General features: G+C 39.4%; 2 protein-coding genes across 5 annotated transcripts in view; both read right to left on the reverse strand.

Annotated features, from left to right (window-relative positions):
- Positions 1–5,296, reverse strand: part of LOC106868768 (serine/threonine-protein kinase prpf4B) — a 45,907-nt gene extending 40,611 nt beyond the window's left edge. For 2 of the 4 annotated variants that reach the window (XM_052976239.1, XM_052976238.1), the window contains exon 1: positions 4,984–5,118. Coding sequence is in view for 2 of the 4 variants with exons in the window: in XM_014914185.2 (XP_014769671.2) it covers positions 4,984–5,064 (81 nt within the window). In the remaining 2 variants the exon portion in view is untranslated. Of the gene's footprint in view, positions 1–4,983 lie in introns of all 4 variants that reach the window. The other 2 variants (XM_014914185.2, XM_052976237.1) reach the window with 2 other exon arrangements.
- A 2,808-nt stretch (positions 5,297–8,104) lies between these two features.
- LOC106868773 (kinesin light chain) overlaps positions 8,105–9,875 on the reverse strand; it is a 4,852-nt gene continuing 3,081 nt past the window's right edge. Inside the window, exon 5 of the mRNA XM_014914191.2 lies at positions 8,105–9,470. Coding sequence (XP_014769677.1) covers positions 9,183–9,470 — 288 coding nt within the window. The 3' untranslated portion in view covers positions 8,105–9,182. The remainder of the gene's footprint in view (positions 9,471–9,875) is intronic.

Below are 9,875 nucleotides of genomic sequence, written 5' to 3' on the forward strand. Positions count from 1 at the left end.
ATATATATATATATATATATATATAATGTGAGGCAGATGAATGACAACAGAATTTCCAAATCGCTGTTATACGGCGAGTTGGCTCCGGGTAGAGGATCCAGAGGACGACCAAAACTGAGATTTAAGGATACATGTAAGAGCAGCCAGACCAAGTCCCCCCACACCGATGCAAAGACTTGAGAAAAGTTAGCAGAAGAAAGAACAGCATGGAAAAAACCTCGGTGAGCAAAAAGAGTCAAACAGGTTGACGAAGAAAACATTCCAGCCCTTGAAGTAAAATGCCAAAGAAAGACAACACCCTGCAACCCCTTCCTTGCTTGCAAAACTTGATCATCAGACATAGGAGAGATCAGCTGCAGAAGGAAGACTACAGGTACTTAATTAAGACAATAAAAAGGAAGGACTCTCCTGGTGAGGGTAACGTAGGAGTGTTCAGCTTTAGCTGGACGACCTGCACAAATGATGTGCTTATAGGGATCAAATGTATGGGCCGTACATTAGTTCACTCTCTCCATCAAATTGATGCTGCCCGAACAGGTGCCTGGTATACCACACGTCAGATGCCCAAGTGGATAGCAGAGCAATGTGAGATGGAGTTATTTCTTTATTGCCCACCACAAGGGGCTAAGCATAGAGGGGACAAACAAGGACAGACAAAGGGATTAAGTCGATTGCATTGACTCCCAGTGCGTAACTGGTACTTATTTAATCAACCCTGAAAGGATGAAAGGCAAAGTCTACCTCGGCAGAATTTGAACTCCGAACGTAACGGCAAAAGAAATACTGCTAAGCATTTCGCCCGGCGTGCTAACGATTCTGCCAGCAATGTGAGATGAAGTGTTCTGCTCAAGAACACAACCTGGTCTGGGAATTGAAATCACAATCTTGTGATTGTGAGTGCAACACTCTAATCACCTGGCCATGCATCCTCATTAATAATAATAATGGTTTCAAATTTTGCCACAAGGATAGCATTTTGGGGGGAGGGGAGTAGTTGATTACATCGACCCCAGTGTTCAACTGGTACTTATTTTATCGACCCCAAAAGGATAAATGGCAAAGTCAACCCTGGTAGAATTTGAACTCAGAATGTAGCAGCAGGCGAAATACTGTTAAGCATTTCATCCAGCATGCTAACGATTTTGCTAATACAGGCTTTCATCCTTCCAGACTTGATAAAATTCAAATACCAGTCAAGCAGACAAAGGCTGAGGTCGATGGCATCAACAAATGCCCTAGTCTAAAATTTCAGGTCTAGAAGAAGCCACCACATCGAAGCGCAGACAAAATGTGGTGTAGTCTTCTGGTTTCCTGACCCATACCAGCTTGGAGTAAGGGACGTTAAATGATGATCAGGAGCTAATTAGAATCGTTAGAGCACCAGAGAAAAGGCATTGCGGGATTTGTAGAAGCACTTCAAATTCCGAGTTGAAACTCAGCCCCCTACTCAGCTTTACCTTTCATACTTACGGGGTCGACGAAATAAAGTACCAGTCAAATACTAGGGATGAGGGAACAGACTAACCCCTTTCCCTTCAAAATTACTAGCCCCCTGCCTAAATTGCGAATAATAATTATTCTCACTAGAACTGGTATTAATTTTTATCTGGTGGACAGGTGAAAGGCGAAGGTTCATTGGTCTAGAGAGCAGTGGTTTCTCAACCAGGATCCATATAAGATTTCTGGGGGTCCATGCAACAAAATAGTAAATTGGAGATCCATGATAGAATAAGCACCAGGCTTTAAAAAGAAAAAAATAGGTACTGGGGTGAATACATTCAATTAAAAATTCTTCAGGGAGGTGTCCAAAAAAAAAAAGAAAAAAAAAGGAGTCCCTGAAGAATCAACAATCAAACTGACCTCAGCTGGATTTGAACTCAAAACATAATGGAATGACGATGATGATATTTGTAACATAAACCACATGGCCAACAAATGTTTTGAGCCAACCCCCAAGAGAGTACCAAACACCTTTTTAATAAATGATGAAATCTATATGTCAGGGATTGGAACTGGTTCAGGAAAATATATCTTCGATCAAGTTTATTCTTACTACATTAAAAAAAAAAAATTTTTGGAAGAAAAGGACTAGAAAGGCACTCAGTAATATGTGATCCCAAATATTTGTCTGATTTTTATTGAACTCCCTTATTGGGAACAAGGAAAAAAATTGATCTTTAGAATTTGAACTGTCTTAAGAAAGTATTTTCTTCTTAAAAGGGCCACAAATTTGTTTTTGGGAAGGGAAAGAGTAGGAAGGTACTTAGTGACATCTGACCCCTAATATACGTCTGGTATTTTAACTTTATTGACCCCTATCCACCACCAACATGATGAGGAAGTGAGAATCAATCTTTGACAAGGATTTGAAATGCCTTAAGAAAATTAACACAAGACCACAAATTTATTTTTGGGGGAACGGGAAAATTAGAAAGGTAGTTATATGCAGCCCCTACCATATGACTGGTATTTTAAAAGTTATCAGCCGACACTACTCTCATAAATTGATCTTTGGGATTGAGAAAAGGCATGGCTGTGTGGTAAGAAGTTTGCTTCCCAACCACAAGGTCTCAGGTTCAGTCCCACTGTTTGGAACCTAGGACAAGTGTCTTCTACTATAGCCCCAGGTCAATGAAAGCCTGGTGAGTGAATTTGGTAGATGGAAACTGAAAGAAGCCTGTTTATACACACACACACACATCTTTATGCCTGTGTTTCTCCACTGTCACAGCTTGATAACTGGTGCTGGTTTGTTTACATCCCTGTAAGTTTGGTAAAAATATTCCAATAAGTACCAGACTTAGAAACAAATACATACTAGGGCCAAGTTGTTCGACTAGACCCTTCAGGGTGGTGCCCCAGCAATCCAATCACTGAAAAAAGACAGGTCCAGGACCACAAATTTATTTTTGTGGCATTGCGGTGGGGAGAGTAGGAAGGTACTCAGTTATATCTAACCCACAGTATATAATTGGTATTTTTTTATCAAAACCCTCCCCGAACAGAGAGTGGGTAAAATTTATCTTTGACTAGGATTTGAAGTGCATTAAAAAAAAAAAAATTAAGGATAGGTACAGGGCCATAAATTTATTTTGACTACCTTCAGAGGGAAAAGGCGAAGTGTAAGGTACTTGTTTATTTTTATTCTACCAAAACTATCAACCCTCAGAAATGATGAGGTAAAAGATTGATCTTTGACCTCAGTTTGAAATGACCAGGGCCACATATACATCTATCAATCTACATATATGTTTGTGTGTGTATTGGAAGGGGAAGGATAGGAAGGTACTCGGTTATATCTAAAAACCCCAGTAAATGACTGGTATTTATTTTATTCTTGTTGAAACCCCTTGGAAATGATGAAGCGAAAGATTGATCTTTGACCTATATTTAAATGACCAGGGTCACATATACATCTATCTACATATACATATATATGTGTGTGTGTGTTTTGGAAGGCAAAGGATAGGAAGACACTCGGTTATATCTAAAAACCCATCAAATGGCTGATATTTTTTTATTCTAATCGAAACCCCTTGGAAATGACGAGAAGCAGATCTTTGACCGGGGTTTGAACCGCTTTCATAAAAAAACATTTTTTCATAACATGGTTACAGGTCTAAAGACATATTCTTGTTACTTTCCTTTTCCTTTTGGAAGCGAAGGAAAAGAAAACCCAAATATAAACGATTCCCAAGTATTTCACTGGTACATTCTATTCTATCGAATCTCGGAAATGATGAAAGAGGGCAAAAATCGATATCTGACCAGGATTCGAACTGCCTTAAGAATATATATATATAATTCTATAAGCACAACAAATTCATTAATGTTTTTTCCTTCTTAATTTTAAAGTCGGGTGGAACACTATTGAGGTGCATACGATCGATTACATCAACGCTCGATATTTCACTGGTACGCGTCTACCCGATACTTTGCTAATACGATCGACACTACACCCACAACCGGAAACGATTGCAAGAGAAGTGAAGGGGCGAGGTGAACGATCGATTCTCAACAGGGTTGATATTGATTTCGAACGGACAAACCACCGGTGACAGGGTTTTTAACAGACACCCACATTCGAGCAAAGAGGCCACGGTGGATTTTATGATATTAAAACCTTCCTAATAAAATACTTCTATTTTAACGACGTGTGTCCCATGACAGCCTCCAACTTTTTCTAGTCAAAGGGGCTTTTTTGGGGGGGGGGTTTCTTAACCTAAAATTTTACAAGATGTTATCTATAGCTTTTTATATTATTTCAAGTTTCAGTGTCCCCCAGAAAAAAAGTTATTTCACTTCGTTTTACTTCAAAACCTCAAATGGTACCTAATCAGAGCGGAATTCTGGTTGAAGTACCTCATAACTTTTTAATTTTTTATTTCGCCCTTATCTGATCGATATAAAAAAAGGGTAAAACATTCCGATCAAGCTACCCTTGTAGTATTGTAGTATTTCGAATACGCTACTAATATATATATATCATACAAGAAACAACAAAGAATTTCCTCATCATCATACATATACATATACACACACACACACATATATATATATATATATATATATATGTATGTATGTATACGGTTATTTCAAACCTCAATGGTACGGTACTTTATCAGATCGATATGATTAAGAGGTGCCAACATACCGATCAAACGACTCTTATAATCTACCAAGCATTTAAAACTAACCCCCCACCTTGGCTAGAAATCAAATATACAAGAAACAACAAAGTATTTAATCATACATACATACAGACAGACGGAGGTAAATGTTAAGGAATGACGATGAAAAAGAATATACATTCGAAAAAGATATTATGAAATATTTTCTACAGACAGACACACACACGCACACATTAATGGAATCACCAAAAGAAAAACCTGAATCCAAATGACATTCAGAATATTTTGGATTATATTTTTTTAAGATAGATCGTAACAATGGTAATGATAGTACTTAAAACGAAATGCTTACAGTATTTTTGGGTTGGAAACTAAAAGCAGGCGAGACGAAGCGAGATATTTGTTGTGTTTTTTGTGTAGAATACAGGAGCATTAATGGCGCCTTGTCAATCTTCTCTAAAGACACAATGTAGGAATGAGGGATTGTGGGTAGTCTGTAGTTTTATAACAGACAGACACTGTGGGACTGAGGTACGACTGCGATGACGACCGTCACCACGACGACAACGACGACCATGACTACGACTATGACGATGGCTACCGCTATTCCTAGCTGTAGTAGTGTTAGTAGTAGTAGTTGTAGTAGAGATGGGGATGGTGATATCAGTGGTGGTGGTGATTTTGCAGTGATGTTGGTAGTCGTAGTAGTAATATTACGGCTGTGATGACGACCACGACTACCACTATTACTAGCTGTAGTAGTGTTAATAGTAGTTGTAGTAGAGATGATGATGGTGATATTGGTGGTGGTGGTGGTGGTGATTTTTGTAGTGGTGTTGGTAGTAGTAATATTATAGAGTGGGCTACGGCTGTGATGACGACGATTACTAGCGGTAGTAGTGGTAGTAGTTGAAGTAGCGATGGTGGTGGTGGTGGTTCGTAGTGGTGTTGTTGGTAATATGGTGGTGTGGGTTACGACTATGATGATGACGATAACAGCGACGACGACCACAACTACTACTACTCCTACTATAACTAGCTGTAGTAGTAGTAATAATAATAGTAGTAGTTGTAGTAGTAGATGTATAGCGATGGTGTGTGTGTAATATTCTTTTCTACTCCAGGCACCAAGGCCTGAAATTTTGGGGGAGTGGGACCAGTCGGTTAGATCGACCTCAATACGCAACGGGTACCTAATTCATCGACATCGAAAGGATGAAAGGCAATGTCGACCTCGGCGGAATTTGAACTCGGGATGTAAAGACGGACGAAATACCGTTCCTGCCAGCTTCGCCGCCTTGTGGTGTTTGTAATAGTGTAAGTGTGGGTTGTGTTATAGTATTATGATGACGACGACTACGGCGATAGTGTAGTAGCTAAATGGCTGGGTATGCGGGGTGCTTGCGTGTGTGTATGTATGTGTATGCGTGTGTGTGTGTGTGAGAGAGAGAGAGAGAGACTAGAGAGATTAATAGAATGTGGGGAGAGAGAGAGAAATATAATGATAGATAGGGAGGGAGAGAAATAGAGTTGGAGAGAGTGAAAGAAGAGAGGTAGAGAGTTGAGGAATATGATGATAGACAGGTAGGGAGATACAGAGAGAGGGGGAGAGGAGGAAAGCGAAAGAGAATGACAACAGGAGAGTCAGGAAGGGAGATAAATAGAGAGACAGAGAGAAAGAGATAGAGAGGGTAAGAGAAAGATATAATGATATAGAGGGAGGAAGTGAGAAATGAGGAAGATGTACAGATGGATAAAGAGAGGAAGTAAGAGATAAATACATAAGAAGTGAGTAGGGCAGAGGGTGAGAATACATAGTAACTGAGACAGGGAGGGAGGGATGATAAAAGATAGATAGATAAAAGTGAACGAGAGGAGAGGGGGGAGATAGACAGCAAAAGGAAAGTGTGTGTGAATGCAGGAGCGCGCGCGTCTGGACGTAAGAGAGAGAGAGAGAGGGGGACAGAGAGAGAGAGGGACAGAGAGAGAGAGAGGGGGACAGAGAGAGAGAGGGACAGAGAGAGAGAGAGGTGGGGGTGAAGAGAAGATAGAACGAGGAAAAAGAGAAAACAAAAGAGAGATAGAAAGATATGCAGAGGAAGACATTAAGACGCAGAGAGAGAGAGGAGGAGGAGGAGAGAGACGAGGAATAAGTAGAGGGGGATAAATACAGAAAGACGAAGAGAGAGAGAGAGAGAGAAAATGACGCGGAAGAGAATTAAGATTGAAACATGGAGGCAGAAAGAAGGGAAGATAAGAAAAAGAGAGAGGGGAAGAGGGAGAGAGAGAGAGAGAGAAAGCTAGAAGAGCGAAAGATAGAGAGAGAGAAAGAAAGAGAGAAAGTGATAGAGATTCAACGCCTCCACGAACCACCATCACCGCTATTAGAGAGAGAGAGAGAGAGAGATTCAGGTAAGGTAGAGATATACTGAATTGAGGGAGAAAAACGCCGGTAGATAGATAGATAGATAGAGAGAGAGAGAGAGAGAGAGAGATGTAGCAGAGATGGACGAAGTGGAAAAGAATTGATACTTCCAGTTAAGGGGAGATAACTTTAGTCATCCTTTATCTTACTTTAGTCATTGGACTGCGGCCATGCTGGGGCACCGCATTGACGGTTTAGTCGAACAAATCGACCACGTTACTTATTTTTCATAAGCCCAGTACTTATTCTATCGGTAACTTTTGTCAAAGCGCTAAGTTATGCTCTTGCATATACTGTCGGTATTTTTCGTTTCTCATTTGTTTCGTAACCAATTAATCAACTGATTCCTCATATTTTCATGTGCATTTATTGTATCCCAGGACATTGCCTGGATTAAACTGTAGTTTTCGGGGTTGCGGGTCTATAGGCAATACGGTTCATAGTCCAGAAATTATGGTACACGAATGTATGTCATTTTTTTTCCATGTTGAATATCCTGCATTTTAAAGGGGATGATGCCTTCTTTCACGACCTTGCTCTCTAAGTAGAAGGCTGGCCAAAATTTACTCTAAATTAACCGTCCTCATAGCTCAGTCGGTAGAGCATCAGACTTTTAGGCGCGGGTGTGTGGTAAGAAGCTTGTTTCCCAATCACATAGTCCCGGGTTCAGTCTCACTGCGTGTCACCTCGGGCAAGTGTCTTCTATTATAGCCCCGGGGCGACCAATGACTTGTGAGTGGATTTGGTAGACGGAAACTGAAAGAAGCCAGGGCATCCAGTGTGGACTTAGTTCCCCAGTTGACAGGCCCCTGGCATGTGTAGTTATGTTGGATTATAAGGATAAGGTAATTAGATAAATAGATTTGAATTAATTCGTATATATGTGTTGTAGATGTGTTTTGTTTTATTTTCTCTCTCCAAGGGCAGAGCCTACGCCCTTATCCGAGCAACGTGGGTGTTAGATTTGATTCAGTTATAAGGTTAAGAAGAGCTGTAATTAGTGCTGAAACCGGTAGAAGATAAAAGATAAGAAAAACAGAACCAAGAATTAAAACAAAACATTTCATGACATTTTATTGATTTCGAGATCTTTGATTAAAACATTTTTGTGTTATTATTGTTGGTTCGGTTAAACAACCTAGGACCTTGTTGGGTAAAAAATTCAACTTAAATCAACCCCTTCTCATTAAATATTTTCAAGGGGTTCGTTCATAAAACGCTCTTCCTTAAATACTAGTTTCTGTACAGACAGAGTTTGCTCTGGGATATGACGACAATTTATCACAATTTAACTTTCCCCAGAACTTTCATCATATAAATACTTCACATGCATATATATTCTACACACGCACACAGACACACACACGCACGTACGTAAGTGTGTATGTGTATGTGTGTGCGTGTGTGTATGCGTGTATATGTTTGGGTGTATGTGCATTGGCAAAATATTCGTTGTGTTAAAAAGTTTGCACCTTTACATATTTAAAGTACATATATAATACACATTTATGAATAAATAAACGCAAAATAAAATCGCATACGTGTATATATACATGCTTAAATATACATACATACATACATACATACAACCATCTGTCCATCCATCCATACATACATACATGCATACGTATACAGATATGCATGCATACGTCCTTCACGTACGTAGATACTGTACATACATTTATACATAAATAAATAAACACACATACAATCATATAACTTTTCTTTCAAGTCCTACCCAATCGTATTAAAAAAACGAAGGACCACCACAGTCAAACACGATGGTCACAGATGGATTGCTTTCGATCAGAGGTCTGCTCAATCAGGGTCTGCTAAATTGGGGAGGAGTTGGTGGTTAAACCTTTGGCATTCAGATTACTCTGTCAATTGTAATGCTTATTTATTCAAATTGGTTTGAATTAATCATGCATTATCTCGTAGCTTTGATATTTCGACGATGAAATTTGTTTAATTTTTAGAATGACATTGGAGGGTGGGTATGAGAGGTCTGATCTGAACGGCTTGATCATAATAAAACGGGTAGAATATTTGGACCAGATGTGGCCTGTATAAACGCTGAAGGGTTAAACATAACAAAAAAAAAAACAACAACTCCACATTTCCTATTAACTGACTCCATTCGACAAACAGCAAACCAGCTTGAGGTACGCTGGTTTCGAACACTGACCGATTGTCATATACTGTTGACAATGAGAGCAAACTTCAGGAATAGATTCTATGGATAAACCAGTTTGGTTTTCCTGCATGGAGATCCGATTTTCCATGAGTAACAATGAATAGGAATAGTGACCAATCTGTGTTAGGTATTTGGTCTTCTGCGTACGTCTCAAAGCTCGAATCTGGGAAAGTCTTTTCAGTTCAGTCAGGAGGTCTTCAACGTAATACTTCTGGATCTGGAACGGACAAAATAAATAAATAAATATACAAATAAATAAATGAATGAAAAAAAAAAAATTGGCATCGATTGTGTGGTCAAGAGATTCCTTTTCTAACGGCGAAGTTTCGGTCTTAGTCCAGCTGCACGGAATCTTGGGCAAGTATTTTCTAGTTTCGTCTCACGCCAACCGATGCCTTGTGAGTGAATTTGGTTAGAAGAAACCATTCTGTGTCTATCTGTCTGTCTGTCTGTCTGTCTGTATGTATGTATGTATGTATGTATGTATGTATGCATTTGTAAGTATATACAATAATCCTCGCCATTTTGCAGTTCGTCTATCGCGGTTCACCTATCGCGGTTCATTATTTAAGCTTATGTTGATTCCACCGTGGTGTTGTTTTGCATTTATAATAAAATAAGT

The sequence above is a fragment of the Octopus bimaculoides genome, chromosome 24, assembly GCF_001194135.2.
Source record: "Octopus bimaculoides isolate UCB-OBI-ISO-001 chromosome 24, ASM119413v2, whole genome shotgun sequence".
Taxonomy (NCBI): domain Eukaryota; kingdom Metazoa; phylum Mollusca; class Cephalopoda; order Octopoda; family Octopodidae; genus Octopus; species Octopus bimaculoides.